This window comes from Heloderma suspectum, chromosome 1, assembly GCF_057233095.1.
Source record: "Heloderma suspectum isolate Gila_16-S chromosome 1, 16-S_ref, whole genome shotgun sequence".
Taxonomy (NCBI): Eukaryota; Metazoa; Chordata; class Lepidosauria; order Squamata; family Helodermatidae; genus Heloderma; species Heloderma suspectum.
The window spans coordinates 380,984,213-381,003,449 of record NC_139458.1 but is presented as its reverse complement, the minus strand read 5'-3'; the positions used below and the strand labels follow the sequence as shown (position 1 = coordinate 381,003,449).

Sequence of the window (19,237 nt, the reverse complement as noted above, 5' to 3'; positions counted from 1 at the left end):
GAATTCAGGTCTTTCTAGGCCAGCTTTTCCCAACCTGGTGCCTCTAGATGTGTTGAATGACATTCCATAGCCCTCTAGCCAGCACGACCATTGACCATGCTGGCTGGGGAATGATGGGAGTTGTAGCCCAACACATCTGGAGGGCACCAGTTTGAGGAAGGCTGTTCTAGGCCATGTGGCTCTATTCAATGTTGTCTGAGGTACAGAATTCCACTCTTCTACCCTCATAAGGCAGCCACCGCAGCAAATCTGCTTTCTCAGGATTTGCCTGTGGCAATTGCTTCTCAAGACAGACATTGTAGGATACAAGCATGCAGCTGCCGCAAACCAACACAGCTCCTTTTATTGGGGGATTGTCTTATTGGAGCACTGGAGAATTCATGTCTTGGAAGCAAAAAGATGGGTGTATATGACCATTCCGAAGAGATATTTGAACACATCTTTATATGCCTAAAGTCAGCCATAAAGCTATGTGAACCGTAGCCCACTGCTGACCCCTAGTGGTGACATTAAGCAATGAACTTGTTCCTTTGAGAAGAACCTTGATTCCAAGCTGAAAGGACACAACCAAAAGGACACAACCAAGTGCTGAAAATAGCACAATGATATCATGTTGCTCACAATGGACTGTGCTTAGTCACAGGCATTTATGCTGCACTTGAACAGGAGGACATGCGACTGAAAGCTGAAAAGGATCAAATGAAGAAGCTCAGAGACAGCTTGGTACGGACAGGCAAGGCAGAGAGTTCGGGGCAGGCTGCTAGCCTCCTCTTGTCCCCCAATCTAGTGACCCCATATGAACGCCATACAGCAGGTTCATGCAGTACACACCCGAGGTAAAGGAATAGGACCGCCTCTTGTTTGTTACCAGCCCACAGTCCTCTGCCTGGCAAACGTACGGGTCTTGTGACCTTGCAGACTCTGCTGGTGAGCGCTCTGTGGTATGAATGGCAGCGGATCCGTGGCCATTTCCTAAAAGGAGAGAGAAGCCGAATGGGGTCTGTGACGCACAGGCTGGGCTCTAGAATTCCTTCCTTTAAAAGCAGGTGGCTGAGTCATTCGTTGTACCCATCGCTGGACCTTGTGATTGCTGCAGCGTCACACACTTGAAGCTTAAAGTGCTGGCCTTCAAAGCTGTAAACAGTGTTGGAGCTGGTTGCCTTAAGGTAGCCTTCCTCAACCTGGCACCCTCCAGATGTGTTGGACTACAGTTCCCATAGTCCCCAGCCAGCATGGTGGCGGTTGCCTTAAGGACTGTCTGCTCCCACAAAGGCCTGCCTGGGCTTTACAATTGCCTCAGAGTTCCTGCTTGTTGAGCCATCATCCCTGGTCATGAGAGACCAACCCTCCTCAGTCATGGTCCCGCAGCTCTGAAACACTCTGCTAGTTAAGACTCAGCCGGCTCCTTCAGTGCTGTCTTTTAGACAGACATATAACATGTTTTTTTAAATTATTATTACATCAGGCTTTTGGTCTCCGATTTTTGCTGCTGCTTTTACACTGTTTAAACTGACTGCTGTTTAAGATTCTACCACTTTTTACAATGTATAGTTTTATAACTTTACCTTCATTGTGAAGAGCATATTATTTATGGCAGTAAGCCATTCTGGGTGCTGTACAAACAGAAGAGTGGGGTATAAATCTATCCAAAACACCAGCAGCCACCTCATAATGCTATCTCAATCCCAACAAACCTTTTGGGTATATTGCTGCCTGCTAGTGAAGGCCAGCCTTCCTGCTGGCTGGGAATGATAGGTGTTGTAGTCCAACACATCTGGAGGACATCAGATTGGGGGGTACCAGTGTAGACGGTGAGCACAGGAAGTAGCTTTGGGAATGCTTTTTATTGATCGAGGTGCTGCTGTGGGAAATGTGTGCAGACTGCTGCTTTCATTTCGCCCCTTAACACAAATGGGTAAGTATGAACATAGGAAGCTACCTTAAACCGAGCCAGACCCTTGGTCCATCTTGTTCAGTATTGTCAGCACTGGCTGGCAGCGAGTTTCAGGCCAGGTTCTTTCCTAGCCCTACCTGGAGATGCCAGGGATGGAGCCCAGGATCTTCGGCATGTGACACAGGCGCTCTGCCGCTGAGCTACAGCCTCTCTGCCAAGTTCATCCTTACTTCCAAAAAGGTTTCAAATCTGATTTTAATGTTTCTTTCAGGTTAAAAGACACCAGTACTGGATTTTTTACTCACCTGATCAGGTATGTCTAGGCACTGAATACTTGTTCGCTTGTTTGAGGGGAAGGGGTAGGTCCAACAGCAATGACCAGTGGGCATGCTGGCCATTCCAACAAGTGGGTCAACTCCAGGGCAGAGGCCCACCCAAGTCCCAGCATTGTGAAGAAATGCATTTGCAATTTCTTCAGCCAGTACATACATGTGTGTTTAGAAGGAGCATAGCTTCTTTGTCCCCCTGCAGTGGGGGTGTTGAGCCTCAGGCCCCTGGGCCAAATCTATCCTGTCTGGGTTTCCAGATGGCCATTCCCCTTTCCCCCCCTGACTGACTGGTGGTTTTCCAGATTTTGCACAGTTTTTCCCCCATTCTGAAAGTGCCTCTCCTAAAGCTGAATTACTGGCAGTAGAACCTTCAAGCTAAAATATGCTGTATTTCTGGCACGTTTGGCCCCACCTCCTTTTGGTTTCAGCCCCACCCACCACGAGAATGTGGCCCCCAAGAGCTTCTCTGAAGTTCAGCACCCCTGCTCTACAAACAGGCTCCCTGTTCCCCTGGTTCAGAGACCTCCATGGTCACAAGCACAAGATCAATCCAGTTGGTCAGTCTTCCCTCACAGAACACACATCAATCTGAAGAGATGCCCTTCAACATCCTAGTAAGCACAGTTGGGCAAAAGAGTCCTATGGAAAAGTCAAGAGTTCCACTGCCCTTGCAATTTCTCTGAGACTTCAAGGGGCCGGAACAGATTAAGTGGGAAGACGACATGGAACGGGCTCCAGTTCATTGGCTGCTGTGCTCCCTCTGCAGCAACACCTGTAGCAGGAATGCACTCCCATGGCACTTCAGCTGATGAGATGCTGTATCAGCAGTGACACAGACCGTGACCAAGATGAGGGAGGTGCTAAAAATAATCCTCAAGAAGCACTGAAGTCTCCCCACTCACCTGTCTGCGCTGCTGCTGTATCCAGTGGGTCATCCTGAGTATCGTAAGGCAACTGCAGCCTGACGCTGGACCTGGGCAGGAGCAGGGCCTCCTGGCTCTTGGCTGTAAGGGGCTGATGAAGGCCCAGGAAGTGGGAGGAGACACCATGGCCAGGAATCACACTAGAAAGAAGAGAAGCAGCAGAATATGGGCTATGCTGTCAAGCTAAGGTAAGGCTTGGTCCAAGGCTTGGTCTCCCACAAAGGTAATATAAGCCACCTTATTTGGAGCTCTGACCTTGGATGTCTAAATATGGAATTTGATCCAGTAGTGGTTTCTATGCAGCCGAGAAAATCCAGCAAATTCCATGTTAATGGGATGTGGACATTATGATCAGGGCTGGGAGTGGGGGTGTCACCAAATAAGACAATTGCTGTCACCAAATAAGATGGAAGCTAGAGAGTTTGGAAGGAAGGAAGGAAAAACAGTGCCCACCCTGAAACAGAGTAACTAATGGCTTTAGCTCAAGGTTGGTATAGATGCACATCTGAATTTTAAGCTTCCTTTTTAATATTTTTGTAAGAGGAAATAAGAAGCACACTATTTACATTCTAAAAGATAACATTCATTACATTCTAAAATGTAAAAGGCAAACTTGCCTCCCTTGGTTAGTTTAAAAACCTAACTTACCCTCCATACGAGCCTCTCTACATGAGGCTTTTATTGTGTGCTCGTGATTGTTCGCTCATGGTAGTTCGTTGGTCCTTAACGTAATGTCATCATCCTCCAGGGCCTCTCCTGTGCTTTGCAAACATTATTGTGAGTTTCTCCTTAAAGGGGAAAGTGTGGGGTTTTTTTCTGAATGGCCTCTATAATGCCATAGAAATCTTGTGTAATAGTGTAATTCTGTTATACCACAATACTATCTAGTAGTTGTATAATGGAACCTATAGAAAGTGTAGGTTCTATAGTATAGTAGTTGTATAATGGAACCTATTCCGGGGCAAGGTGCTTGAGCGGGTGGTTGTAGGACAGCTCCAGGCACTGTTGAATGAAACGGATTATCTAGATCCATTTCAATCAGGTTTCAGGCCTGGTTTTGGAATGGAAACTGCCTTGGTCGCCCTGTGGGATGACCTCTGCCGGGAGAGGGACAAGGGGAGCGCGACCCTGTTGATTCTCCTGGACCTCTCAGCGGCTTTTGATACCATCGACCATGGTATCCTTCTGGATAGGTTGTCTGGGTTGGGAGTTGGAGGCACTGCACTACAGTGGTTCCGCTCCTACTTGGATGGCTGATTCCAGAAGGTGGTGCTGAGGGATTATTGCTCTGTGCCATGGCAATTGTGCCATGGGGTTCCATAGGGCTCTATTTTATCGCCCATGCTGTTTATCATCTACATGAAACCGCTGGGGGAGGTTATCCGGAGGTGTGGGCTGAGGTGCCATCAATATGCAGATGACACCCAGCTCTACCTCTCTTTCTCATCAAAACCAGGTGAGGCAGTGGCTGTTCTGAATCAGTGCCTGGGCACGGTAATGGACTGGATGAGGGCCAATAAACTGAAACTCAATCCAGACACGATGGAGGTACTGTTAGTGGGTGGTTCGTCTGCCCGGCTAGGTGATATTCAACCTGTTCTGGAGGGGGTTGCACTCCCCCTAAAGGATCAGGTTCATAGTTTGGGGGTGCTCTTGGATCCAGAACTGTCACTTGAGGCACAGGTGAACTCAGTGGCACGGAGCACTTTTTATCAGCTTAGGCTGGTATACCAACTACGCCCTTATCTGGACAGAGATAGCCTAGCTACAGTTATCCATGCTCTGATAACTTCTCGTCTGGATTACTGCAATACGTTATACGTGGGGCTGCCTTTGAAAACGGTCCAGAAACTTCAGCTGGTCCAAAATAGGGCAGCAAGATTGTTAACAGGGACTGGCCTGCAAGCTCATATTACGCCAGTACTTTTCCAGCTGCACTGGCTGCGAGTCCATTTCCGGGCCCGATTCAAAGTGCTGATGTTAACATTCAAAGCCCTTAACTTGGGCTTGGGGCCAGGTTACCTGAAGGATCGCCTCCTCCCATATGTGCCTGCCCGGACCTTAAGATCATCGTCAGCGGCCCTTCTCCGTGAGCCCCTGCCAAAGGAAGTGAGGCGGGTGGCTACTAGGAGGAGGGCTTTTTCTGCTGTGGCACCCCGGCTCTGGAATGAGCTCCCTAGTGAGGTTCGCCTGGCACCTACACTGTATTCCTTTTGGCGCCAGGTGAAGACCTTTTTATTTTCCCAGGCATTTTAGCATTTTAGCTTTCTAAATTTTTAGCTTTGCTGTTTTAAATCTGTATTTTAAACTCCTGCACTGCTGCTAGGTTTTATTGTGGTTGTATTGTTATATTGTGGTTTTTAATGTTCTATATATTTTAAATTGTTTTGTTGTGTGTTGTTTGGTTTTAATTTTTGTGAACCGCCCAGACAGCTTCGGCTATTGGGCGGTATAGAAGTGAAATAAATAAAATAAAATAAAATAGAAAGGCAAAGAACAAAACCCCTGGGGGGAAAAATGTGTAAAGGTGCCAAGCGTAATCCTGCAAAGAATCTGGAAGCAGAAGCCTCAGTAATGGTGGGGGTTAAAAGCTTCATGTAGAAAAGCCCACGGGGAGTATATACAAACTGGAAAGCATGCAGCAGAAGTCCACAAAGAGAGAACACATCTCAGGATGCTAGAAATATTGCTTTATTCTTAAGGAAGCTCAACACATTTCAGCCCAGATTTCCTTTGGGGCCTTCCTCAGGGGTATCTTTAAAATACCCTTCAGAGCGCTCTGGAAGATATTACTTATACATTCAGTAACTAACTGGCAGGTACTGAATGTATGAGACGTATCTTCCAGCGTTAAGAATTTTTCTTAGGAATAAAGCAATTTTTTTTATAGCATCCTGATATGTGTTCTCTCTTTGTGTACCTCCAACATGGAGACAAAAAGTTCCAGAAAGTGAGATTTATCCACCATATTGAGATTTGACAAAATGGATTTGGATTACTTCTATGAAGGTCTCCTTGAGACTGGGACAGGTGTTATTGGGAACCTCAGGGGGCTCAAAAAGTTCCAGCCCTGCCCACAGCAAATCTATCCACAGCTACACTTTGCTTGTAGTACTTACCTAATCTCAGAAGTTGTCTCTTGAGCGGTCTGGGAAGCTGACTGGAAATAATCCACTTCAGGTAAACCTTGGGGCACAAGAAAGCAGCTCTTGGCAGATGGCTTTTAAAAAGCACACGCAGAGTACTTTTCACAGGCAAAGTGCTCTCCTCCCAAATGAACCTGTGACATACGTCTAATTCCACACATTTCAGAGCAACAAACCTGGGTTTGCTGCCAGCTGTGCCCTCACAACAAGGAGCTGCAGTCCCTCTACTGAGCACATTTGAACGACAAGCACAAGTACTTGCTTTGTTGCATTCCGTTTACATTTTTAGGTGTATGCCTTTACTATGTAAAGTAACCCATAGATAGACCATTATTATTCCCACCTTGACACACAAGGAGCTGTGTTCAGCGAATTGCACCAGAACTTGTAGCTAAACTGGAATCTGAGCCCCAGCCAGCCAAGTGCAAGCCCCAACGCTCCACTGGACATCTGTATATTGCAACAATTGATCCCACTTCTCACCCCAGGTGGGTCTCAATTGCAATATTGAGGGAAACAATAAAAAAATTACAGTCTGGCCATATGGAGACTTCCAGGTGTCTCCTGTTCCTGATGGATTGCCATCTCCTCCTCCCCTTGATCTACTAGTGACCTCCACGGTCTCCCTTAACAGTATTTCAGCCTTACCGGAGTTCTGCTGCAATTTGGTAATCCACTCTCTCCTAAGTGACTCAGTTGGAGCTCGAAGGAGGTACTTAGAGCCATCCTTCAACCTGGGGGTAGGAAAGGAAATCAGCAAAACGAATTGCAAGAACATAACAAGAGCCGTGCTGGATCAGACCAAAGCTCCATCTAGCCCCAGCATTCCATTCACACAGTGGCCAAGCAGCTGCTCACGGGAAACCCATAAGCAGGAGATGAGTGCAATAGCACCCTCTCACCCAAGTTCCCCAGCAACAGGTGTACATAGGCATACTGCCTCTGATACTGGAGGCAGCATACAGCCATCAAGACTAGTAGCCATTGACAGCCTTAACCTCCATGAATTTGTCTAACCCTGTTTTAGAGCCATCCAAACTGGTAGCTGTCACTACATCTTGCGGTAGCGAATTCCATAGTTTGACTATGCGCTGTACTATGATGGTTTTAAGTGATGGTTTTAAATGAACAGAATGGCCAGCACCAGCCTCAAGCACTCAGCTATCTGGGAGCTAGAAGAGTCCTCTGAAGATGCAGCAACACCAATTATGTTGCTCAAAGGATGGCAGTTCACTAAGCCTCCCCATCACAGTTCTAACTTGCTAAAGTTACCCATCCTCTTTTAAAAATCTGTAGTAGTAATTATTCAGTATTTCTTAGCACTTTAAAGTTTCCAAAGTACTATGAATATGTTATTGTGTATAGGAATGGAAAAAGAGGGCTACTCACTGCAGTGTGAAACAGTTATTCTTTTTGATGTACTCTGTTTCTAGGGTGCAAACAGCTCCAGACAGGTTCAGTGGCAAGGCTGTCACAGAGCTCTGCTGTGCAAAGGAAGGCAAATTGTCAAGTTCCTGGAATCTGAAAGGCTACTTGTCAGCAAAGAGTAGTATTTCCATGTGAACCAGAGTTCAGCTGGCCTGGATCAGGGGAGCAGTGCCCAAGGTGTAGCAGTTATTATCAAAGTAGTAAGGTGGGTACAGGTTTTAATAAAAGAAAAGGCAGGCCAGGCCACCAAAGACCTGACTGTTGAGGTCTGAAGAGGGGGGCATTAAATGTAAGTCTGTAGAAGACGAAAAGGCAGATTCTGAAGAAAGGACCTCCTTGAGCTTACTGCTCTGCAATTCCTTGTTTCATCAGATACGATGGCCAGGCCAGGGTTCTCTCAGTGACGGGGTTCAAAGGACATGCCACAGCTCATCATGAGTTATTTAACCCACAATGAGTTGCAGCAACTATGGGCACCACACTGCATATGCAGCTCCCACTAGGGGGTTGTGTTGTGCAAGCTCGGTAAACGTGGGTTATGCGAGGGTTAAACAACCCTCGCATAACCCTAAAAACAGACCATGGGTTATGCGAGGGCTGTTTAACCCTCACATAACCCATGGTTACTGAGTTCGCACAACATGACAACCCCTGAGCGGAGTTGCATATTCAAAATGGAAGCTGCACACACTGCAACCTCATCATGGGTTAAATAACTCACAGTGAGGCTGCGGTGTGTGTAGCCGCCATTTTGAATATGCAACTCACCGTAGGCTGTTGTGTTGTGTGAACAGCCCCAGTGGTAGAGTTCACACTTTGGAAAGTGCTCTTGCTATCTGCTATGACACTCTCTTGGATTGACGTGATTATTCAGGGGGGCCTGCGCAGGTCCTGTACTAAGCTTCCTTCCTCCCTCTTCTGCACATGTTCTGTGGAGATTTTGGTTTTAAGATTTGCCAACTATGGCTAAATTTGGTTTTAATATGACTGTGGATTTGTTTTATACTGATTTTACTGCTTATATGTTATATTTTTGTATACATCATTTCAAGTTCTATTTTGGCAGAGAATGTAATAAATACATTTTAGAAATAAATAAATAAAATTATTTAAAATAGTTCTTGGCTGCCTTTCAGGGCAGGAGCCCTCACAAGGTGGTGTGCAACAATAAAACACATAATAAAAACCCATGTGGTAATAAAAGCAGTAAAAACACAATGAAGACAGTAAATAACATTTTCAAGTGTACAATGGTCCTGTGCACACTGAAAATTCACAGGAGAAGTCTTTGGATGAAGGATTATACAGGACCTAAGAAATGCTGGAGGTGTGAACTGGAGTGGAATTAAAATGGACATAGGAGAGAAGAAGAAAGAGCACTGTTGAGTATCTGGCAAAGGCCTTAAGAACAGAAGAAGAGCCCTGCTGCATCAGACCAAGGGTCCATCTAGTCCCAGCATTCCGTTCACACAGTGGCCAACCACCTGCCTGCAGGAAACCCACAAGTAGGACATGAGTGCAATGGCGCCCTGCCACCCATGTTCCCCAGCAACTGGTGTACACGGGCATGCATACTGCTCCTGATACTGGTGGAAGCATATAGTCATCAGGACTAGTAGCCATTGACAGCCATAGCCTCCATGAATGTGTCCAATCCCCTTTCAAATCTATCCAAATTGGTGGCCATCACTATGTCTTGTGGTAGCAAATTCCATAGTTTGACTATGCGCTGTGTGACGAACTACTTTTATCTGCCCTGAATCTCCCACCAATCAACTCCACGGGATGACCCCAGGTTCTACTATTATGAAAGAAGAAAAATGTGTCCCTATCCACTTTCTCCACAGCATGCATAATTTTGTACACCTCTATCATATCCCCCCTTACTCACTGTTTTTCTAAGCTAAACAATCCCAGCTTCTGTAACCTTCCCTCATTGGGGAGATGCTCAACCTCCTTGATCAGTTTAGTTACCCTTTTCTGCACTTTTTCCAACTCTACAATGTCTTTTTTTAGGTGGGGTGACCACAACTGGACTTTCTATACTCTACGCATTCCCATTTCTTAATTCCACCCCTCTTTGGGTGTTTCACTGGATACTATTACCTTGAGCGTGTCTTTCTTGTCCTGGTAGAAACACAAAGTTTGTCTCATTAGCACTGTGTGGAATGTATTCCAGGAACGACAGTTTGCCTAGGAGAACAGAAGCAAAAGGGCAGATCTGAAGTAGGTGAAGATTAGGGTTGGGTCACAATTTGGCCTGTTCTTGAAGCTACACATGTAGGAAGCCCCTTGTCTGCCTGCACTTGCCTCCACAAGGTCCCTCCTCCCTTTCCCTGAAGGCCAATACAGGCAATTATTGTCCAACAGCTCGTTCCAGCTTTTTAGAGCAGAGCCAGTGCAGAGCAAAAGACAACATCAGCTTTTCCCCAACTTGAGACACAAAGCCAGGGTGATGGGACTGTACCTTTCTGCCTGCTGTCTCCAACAGATGCTTAGCAATATAATAGTAGATCCTTGGGGTTTAGTCATTTAGAAAGGCCCTTAACTATCTGCACCACATACCTAGTGGTGGTTTAGACTTAGCCATGGCTTGGCATTATGTGAGTAAGCAGTGAGGAGCCTTAAACTCGTGTGCTCCTTTCTCTTTTGTGTGACAATTTCCTGTCTCCCTTCCTAGTTTGAACTAACTATAGTTGCTATTCCATCTTAAATGGCAAACTATGGTTTGCCACTTGCCTTGCAAACCAGGATAAGATGCTGGTTTGGCGTTACATCTGAACCCATCTCACTGCAAAGCATATCTGCTTGTGTCAGTGCATGTCATTAGGCGCTGATAACGTGTTACAGGAAAACTCCAGCGAGGTTACTTCATTGTGGCATGGTTATTGACAACCACCATCACAAAATGGTGCATGGGGGCGGCGGGCGGCTGGGCACATCAGTGCAGAGGAAAAGATGACATCGACTCCCCCATCTTCTTCATAGATAATGCCAGGCAGCTCCGAAAATACCTTTCTGCCTCCTGCTTGCAACAGATGCTTCCTTTCCAGAGATCCTTCCATCATCTGAAGCTCCAGTTTACTGGGGGGAATCTAGAAAGAGACAGACCATGATGTACAACGCAGCCTCCTTGAAAGCATGAAAACCAGACTCTGGCAATGGAGCTTCAGTTATGTAAGCTTTTTAGCACCACTTTCCCCCAAATGGGGCAAAAGAAACAATGTAATATTTCCTCCAACCAAACTTCCTTTTGCACTATCCCAAGCCAGTTCAATAGTATCTGTACTTGTTCAGGTGTGGCAAACGAGTGCACCTGATGCTTGAGCAAGCAACAGCTTACTCTGTTAAGTTTGCTACTGACAGCAAATACATCTGCTGCTGTATTATGAGTAGTTGTGAGATAATATTTTGATGCAGGTTTCAGATTCAAGATCAACTACTTCATCAGTAAGACATATGTTATTACAGACTCGTGCTAGGAAAGCAATCAAGTATGATTATGAAGAATGTTGAGGGTTTCCTGGTCAATTCAGGAAGGCTGATGGCCTTTAAAGGGTGGGCCTTCTGTAAGGTATAAGGTTTGTATCTATGGGTCCCTTTGTTCAAAGTATCTCGGAACATATGGGAAAGAACAGAAAAATGTGGTTTTCCGGCAAGATAATGCTGCTAGAACATACAATCTCCCCACCCGTAGCTTGACAGCCAACATTTCCGACCTTGCCAAGACTTCTGCCCTCCTCTTGGAGCTTCTGCTGGTCCACTGGGCAGATGCTTTGTGGTGACCTCATGGGCGAAGGCTCTGCCCCCTCAGATCGTTCCTCACAAGAAGGCATGGATGCCCAGCACTGACTAGGGCTGCTCTTCCTGTCGAGCCCACTGCTGGTCCTGCTTTCTCCTTCTGAGCTCTGAAGCAGTAGGGCAGAGGTGGGAAGCTTGAACTTGGCTACCAACAAATTATCTGCTGATGTCAGGATGAGTTTTCCACCAGAGCTGTCTGAGCTTTGCACCTTGTCCACCTTCCTCCCTGGGCCACCACAGTTACCTGTGCTCCTCTTGTGCTTCTCCACGTTACTCCATATGGCCTGCAGCTCCTCTTCCTCCTCTTCAAACAACTCGTGGGCAGGATGGCAAGCCTCTGCCACATCCTGAAACTTTGGCCCTTCAGCCACACTTCCTCCTGCAGCCAGGACGAGAGGGGCCAGCCCTGAGGAGCCCGGCATGCATTCCTGTTGGCCTAGTTCACATTCAAACACAGACAGCTTGGTGGGGGATTTGAGTCCCAGGTGGAGGACAGAGGGAGGACCTTCCTTCTCTGGTGCCTCGTTCACTGGCAAGTCCTTCGCCCTAGTTGTGGGGGAAGCTGCATCAGCACCGTTTGTGCGTTTAGCAGGGGAGGGCCTCAGCTTCACCTGAGAGGCATCTCTGGCTTGGGCTTTGCGCTCGGCGGGATCTCTTGCCTGCGCCTCCCCCGAGCTGCCGGTTGTACCCAGCGAGGCAGCGAGTTTGTCCCACTCCCAGCCTATCTGCTCATGCAGTACGCTGATACGCGACAGCCGGTTCTGCTTGAAATCCAGGAAGCAGTCGCTGGAACTGCTCTGCCTCTTGGGGCTCTGCCCGTCTTCTTCACAAGGAGCAACAAAGCAAGCCTTCTGCCTGCTGTAGCTTGGGTTGATGCTCACCTCTTCAAACCACGTGCCTCCCTTATCCTTGAGGTACAGCCGCTGGGCATCCCCAGCCTGGATGGGCCTTTGGTGCATGGCTGGCTGCCCTCCTGGGGCCCTCTTCTGCAGGCTGGCCCCATTCCCCTGTGCTTCTGCCCCAGTGGTGCTCCCCTGAGCCACTCGAGAGGCCCGGCTTGCTCCCTTCCTCCCTGCTACTCCATCCCTTGCTACCCTGATGGCATCATGGGCATTTCTTAGGATAGTGGGGTCCTTGGGGAGCTCCAGGCTCAGGACAGAACCCAGCGGAAGATGCTGGCATGTATGGATCCTCTCTGTGGGTGACAAGGGGCTGCTGAGACTTCCACTCTGCCTCAGGAACATGCGCTGTCCTGATGCTTCTCCTACTGAGCCACATTCAGCATCAACAGCCCCTACCAACGGATTCCTCACATAGTCCATCGGCTCTCTGCGGGGTGGGCCCAGGGCCTGCACACCGTGTGCCCTCCTGCTGCACTTGGGAGGCCAGGTGCTACTGGTGCTGGGCTTCTCCTCTGGCACAGGCTGTGGATCATCTGGTTCTGGTCCCGTGATCCCTTGCAAGGTAAACAGTTGGGCAGCTCCTGCCTTCACTTGGCCTTTTCTAGTCAGGCTCTGCAAGAAGCAGCTGGAGCTGATCTTGGGCAAGGTGTGGAAGGCTGTGGGGCCTTGTCCAGGCCTGGGAAGTGAGGAAGAAGGAGCCCTGGGTGGCAGCTGCTGAGGTGCAGGTCGTAGCACGGAGGTTGAGCTTCCTTGGGATGAGTCTCCGTCTCCGTCTTTCTCCTTCATGTGCAAATAGGTGCTCACCTGTGGAGAGGAGGGGAGGCACAATAAGGCCTAACTGCACAAGATCATTGCAGCCCAAACCTACCTATTCTGGACGACACAGAGGCAAACTTATATTCACATAACTATTGTTTTGCAGCAGGGGTGCTGAACCTCTTCCAGCCCAAGGGCCGAGTTCAGTTTTGGAGAATCTCTCAGGCGCCACATTCCAGTGGTGGGCGGGACTGAAGGCAAAAGGGGGTAGGGCCACAAATGCTAGCATATTTTAACTTAAAAGCTCTTACTGTCAGTAACTGAGCCTCAGTAGGTCGGCTGACAGGGGGAAGGGGGCGTGGCCATCTGGGGAACCTTGGAGGGCCCAAATGGGATCCTAGACAGGCCAAAGTTGGCCCACAGGCCTGAGGTTCAACACCCCTGTCTTACAGACATGCCCTGGCACATGCGCCTTTCTGCCCACCGTTTGCTCACTCGTCACAGAAAGTCCCGTTCATGCTTCACAGTAACCAGTGAGGCAGACAATCCACAGCAGATTCAAGGAGGTCAGGATCACTCCGATTTGATCCTGGGGAGGGGCTGCCGCAGGGCTCCATCTTACTACTGTGTAGTGACTTCCAGGCTTTGCAGAAAGGCGGGGGCATTGCCAACTTGAAAGGAGTGCAGCTGTTGCTAAGTGTACCCTGCACCACTTCAGCGTGGATGACGCAGCCTGAAAAGAGGCTACAGAACTCGGCATGCAACGTTAGAGTAGCAGCTGAGGAGCCCAGCAGGATGGGAAGTGCAGAACTGGCTGGGATGGGGCCGTATTGCAGTACAGGCCAGCTCAGGGCCCGCTCCAATGTGCAGGAACAGTCCGGTACTGTAGGACTTTAGACTGCAGGCAGGGGAACTGCATGCTTGAATGTTCGCTCCTCAGGTAAAAAAACAAAACCTCCCTTGACACAGAAAGCTAGCATGTCGGGAAGTAGGCTAGGCAAGAAGCCCTTCTCCCCAGCATACCAGGGGCTGTTCTGCTCATTGGCAAAAAGGGATACTTCCAGGATTCATTCATGCAATTTTACAGGGGGTGTGTGCAGTTGGATATTATCTTCACCTTGTAATCGTTCCTCAAAAAACGCATTAGAACTGAATAGCTGCACAATGGCTTTTGACTGGTAGACCTAGGAGCTCTTTGTCTGGAAGCACCCAGTCTCAGTATAATGGGCTTGCTGGAGATGCCTGGAACTTTAACTCAGCATTTGTGACAGAGGCAAGGCTGAGATCACATTCCCTAAGCAATTAGCAGTTGGCTTTCTCAATGACTTCCCCCCATGCCCTTGAAGCCCTCCCCTCCAGTTCACAAACCGTTGCAATTGCTGTAGCTTCTAGCTCAGGCTCAGAAGCCTCTCCAGACCCTTGTACTGGGGTGAGCAACTTCTGGCCCTCCGGATGTTGGTAGACTACAACTCCCATCAACCCTAGCCAGCATAGCAATGTTGAGGCCTGATGGGGGTTGTAGGCCAAAACATCTGGAGGGCCACAAGTTGCCCAATCCCTGCAGTAGAGCATGCTTCACCTCCACCACCACCCCACTTTCCCTATAGCAGCTGCAGCCCATAGAATTACCTATTCCTTTTCCTCCACCACATCTGCTTCAATACCTAGTAATCTCCTCCAGTGTGGTGTAGCGGTTAGACTGGGACTAAAGACACCCGGGTTCTAATCCCCTCTCAGCCATGAAGCTCAGTGGGTGACTTTGGGCCAGTCACTGACTCTCAGCCTAACCTACTTCACAGGGTTGTTGTGAGGATAAAATGGAGAGGAGGATTATGTAAGCTGCCTTGGATTCCTTGCAAGAGGAAAAAAGGCAGGATATAAATGTAATAAATAAAAATAAATAACCTTTTAAAATTATGATGGTTAATATGAGAGTGATTATGAAAACACACTTCCTAGAAAACAGATTATTACCCTTCTCTCTACTCCTTATTCACCTCAGCACTAAACCATCCCAAGACAGAAAAATTCCTGCTAATGGGATAATTCAAAGTGATTGCTAGAAAGAAAGATAGACGGTCTTGAAAGCTGGTTCCTCACAGCAAATGAGTTTATCATGTCCATGATGCTGAAGTTGGTTACTAGTTCTCAGTTCCTTCAAAAGACACTTCAAAACAGAGCTCAGTCAGTAAACGAGTAACCAACAGCATCGTGTACACCTCAGGCTCCCTTCCTGTTTTCTCTGTCAAATCCAGTAGCACCTTTGCGATAGCATCTGAGTTACTGTGTCTCAGAACACCCCACCCCACCCCACCCCATTGGCTGTGTATTAAAGCCCAGGTTTGACACTCTGGGTAGGTGGCATTGGTCTCTATGCCTTTAATTGTTCCACAGATGAGGGAATTTCTGCACAACAGATGCCGCTTCTCCCAGCATGGAAACACTATGACAGGACAAACTGTTGGCTGAAATTCTCCATTCTGGTTTGGTGCAGAATGTGGCAACCCTGTGGTTCAACCTGGAGAACACACAAAATATCCGAAGTCCTAAGGAGTTTACTAAGGACACCTCAGGAGTTCAGGTGGAAGCTGCATTGTACATCCAACTTATTCATGCTCTCCTACTCTGCGGTCATGGAGAGGAGACAAAAGGATCTGACTGAACTCTAAAACCTGGGAGGTGGCTGTGCAGTGGATGTAGGAGCTGCCTTTGGAGCGAGGTTATGATAGGTTAGTCAAGGGTTCCTTGCACCATGCAGCCAGTCTGTCTAGCATGCATCCCTGCCTGTCCTATTCCACCCAACTCCCACCCTCCTGCAACAATTTTACCTCTTTGGCATGCTGGCGGGGTGGCCTTTTCCTTCTCTTTAAACTACCCAAAGTATTTCCTAAAAGCCCCTGGCAACGTTTCCAGAAAGTTTTACAGGCTGAGGATTTAGTTTCAGAGAGCTGGATTTCAGAAGAAAAAGAGACAAAAGAGAAAAGTGAAGGAATAGCAAGGATGACCTACAACAGCCAGGAGGAAAAGGTCAGATGTGAGGAAAGGCACTTCCTGACACAGAAAGGGGACGTGCTAGAAGCACACACTGGAGCTGTTTGGAGGATGTGCTAGAATTTTGAGGATACACAAGGTACACACCGCCACCGATTACACAAAAAACAAAAAAGCAACAGGGCTTCTGGTCTCCTTGATCCAGAGTGTCCATGAGCATCCTCCTGCTCAGCTGGGAACTCCCAAGTTCTCCACTGGTCAGCCATAGCTAGGAAGCTTGGCACTCCCCTCCCGACTTCCCGCTCCTGTTTTCCTGTCTGAACACTTTGGAATTCCCTCATATCACTCTGTCAGAAAATCTTGCCTCCTGTCCCTCTAGAGCAGGGATGGGGAACACGCGGCCCTCCAAATGTTGTTGGACTGCCACTGCCATGATGCCTCACTGTTGGCTATGCTGGCAAGGCCTGACGGGAGTTGCAGTCCCACAACTTCTGGAGGGCCACATATTCCCTACCACTGCTCTAGGAGCAGATCTGTTCATTATATTGGAGACAATGAACAACTCTACCCCATGTTCAGAGAATTGCTGTGCCTTACCTTGTGCATCGCCTCCTGTTCTGCTGGTGGTGATGCTCCTGCCCAGCTTCCCAGAGCCTCTTTCTCCCCTTTCTTTCCAATGCTCAAAATCAAGTTCACGGTGCCACCCAGGCTGCCCGGGGTTGGCTGTGGCACCAACAGCACTGGGGTCTCTGAGGGTTCCAGGACCAGAGTGTCCTTGGGGACATCCATCTCAAAGGGCACATGGTTTTCTGATTCTTCCAAACTCCAATTCTGCACTGGGAGAACATCTAGGGCAGACAGGATCGCAGTGGAGATAGATCCACTCTCTTTCTCTCCTGCTGACCCATTTTGGAGGGAGCCTATAGGAGGCCCTTGAGACAAACTGGAGCTCAGGATACCATTTGCCTTGGGCACGCCAGCTTCAGAAGCTACTTTTATCTGGGGACAAGAAAATACAGTAAATAACAGAGCTGCATTTTCAGTCTAGGATTCCCTTTAAACTGAGATCTGCCTCAGCTTGATTCACACAACTGAAAATTTGCCCTGACCATGTGACAAGGTTAATGTGTGTTTACAGCTTCACCTGCTTGATTTCCGTGGCTCAGGCTGCTGTTATCAGTGGTGTAGTGGTAAATTTTGAAATGCAGGCACTCATCATGACAATTCACATAGCCACACCCGCAGGGAGAGTCCAGAAATGTGGGCAACTGTGTTGTTCTCTCTCTGTGTGTGTATGAGTGCAATTTCTTAGGATCAGCTGACAGTCATAGAATAGTGTGCTGGCAAAGGGCAGTGTAGTGGTTAGCGAGCTGGACTTTGGCTGAAGAACCTGAAATTGCATGAGAAAGGGAAAAAGGGGGACACATCATGTCCCCAAAGAGCACAAGACCATCGGCTCAAGATTTCCAGGAGTTTATTTTCCCAGCATCATGGAGAAACCCTTTATCACAAAGTCAACAAACCAGTTCTAGCATTTTCATTTCCACCAGAAGCAGGTCTTTTGTAAAGCTAATGGGTCTTAACTGTGCATTCAGAACCAAGCCACCTCAAAATACTTTGCATTACAACACGGATATAGCGTTGCTTCCTGCAAACTCATTTCTGCTCATGCACGTAGCGCTAAACCATGGTTTAGCATTATGTGCAGATGTGGCCATTATGCCCAAATGGATTATTCATTTATCTTCTGTACAGGAATGAATCTAGGAGTCAGAACATAGATTCCTGTGGGATCAGTATCAGGATGGGATCACGGTATATGTATGGGAGGGGGGCTGTGTTAACCCTCTGATGCTTGGGTCCTGAGTACCTGGAGCTGCCTCATATCCTGACCTGCAGTTGGATCTAACTAGGTCAAGCAAATGGTGCTGCTTGTTAGTTCCCATCTCTTACAAGGCCCTCTGCAGCTGCATACTAACCTGGCTGTTCTTGGGCATGTTCAGGGTGCCATTATGAGTCCCCCTGGCATCATTCTTGCTGCCAGTGTCCTTCTGGGAACTCTGTGCTCGCCATCGAACCATCACCCATCCCAGCATGCTCTGCAGCTCCTCCATTCGCTCCTTTATCTAAAGGCAGAACAAAAATGAGAAAGAAAGACAGACGCAGGGATCCATAGGATAATTTCTGTTAAATGCTTTCCTTTCTCTTCTAGATATGGGTCTCGGTATCCTTAAAGGTGCCAGCCAGGACCTTTTTATTGAGTTGGGGAGAATTTATTTATTATATTTATATGAGGTGTTCCTCATCCTCTTTCTCACCCTTGCTATGACTTGCCTGCTTGACAGGCAGATGGCCAACGAACAAGCAGGCCATGGCATCTACTGCTCCTCCTTCTCACCACCACTGTTGTCTGGGTCACAGCAAGAGGCAGATGAACAAGCAGACTGTTGACTCCAAGGGGCTCTTGTCAGTGGGCCCCTGCTGGGGTGTGGGTCCTTGGCAGGTGCCCAACCATGCCTACCTTTGACACTGGCCCTCTTTGACCTCCTTTTTGGCCAGGGAGGTCAAAGCAGCATACACGGTTCTTTGCCCAACCCATTTTATCCTCACAATAACCCTGTGAGGTAAGTCAGGCTGAGAGACAGATAGTGAATGGCCCAAGGTCAGCTTCATGGCTGTGTGAGGATTTGAACCTGGGACTCCCAGTACAAATTCAACACTCTAACCACACCACACTGGCATTCTTTCTAGACCTGCACTTTCTAACAGGAATTTCTTCATCAACTGACCTCAAAGCAGGAACGGGAAGGCTGTTGAAGCTGCCTTGGGCTCATACACTAAAGGTGCCATTGAATACTGTTGTCTGAGCTTCATTCTCTTATAGGTCACCTTAGCAATTCACTAGCAAGACTATCTCACCTTGAAGCCAGAGATGACAACTGGTGGTCCAAGGGCTGTTATCAGGCCCTCAAAGCTTTTAAAAAGAATAATTTATGAGTTGCCTTTCAGTCCAAATAGGGCTCCCAAGGTGACTTAAAATTAAAATTTAAAAACTGTTGTAAAACTT

At 47.9% G+C, this 19,237-nt stretch overlaps 1 protein-coding gene across 1 annotated transcript in view; it reads right to left on the bottom strand.

The window, feature by feature from the left end:
• LOC146359937 (uncharacterized) overlaps nt 1-19,237 on the bottom strand; it is a 66,255-nt gene that overhangs the window by 3,134 nt on the left and 43,884 nt on the right. The window contains exons 21-31 of the mRNA XM_084832409.1: nt 18,150-18,296; nt 16,768-17,169; nt 16,008-16,127; nt 11,440-13,227; nt 10,735-10,815; nt 9,827-9,913; nt 7,682-7,776; nt 6,941-7,026; nt 6,266-6,332; nt 3,126-3,286; nt 832-972 (exon numbers count right to left, since the gene is read on the bottom strand). Of these exons, the coding sequence (XP_084688535.1) occupies nt 832-972; nt 3,126-3,286; nt 6,266-6,332; nt 6,941-7,026; nt 7,682-7,776; nt 9,827-9,913; nt 10,735-10,815; nt 11,440-13,227; nt 16,008-16,127; nt 16,768-17,169; nt 18,150-18,296 (3,175 nt within the window). The remainder of the gene's footprint in view (nt 1-831; nt 973-3,125; nt 3,287-6,265; nt 6,333-6,940; nt 7,027-7,681; nt 7,777-9,826; nt 9,914-10,734; nt 10,816-11,439; nt 13,228-16,007; nt 16,128-16,767; nt 17,170-18,149; nt 18,297-19,237) is intronic.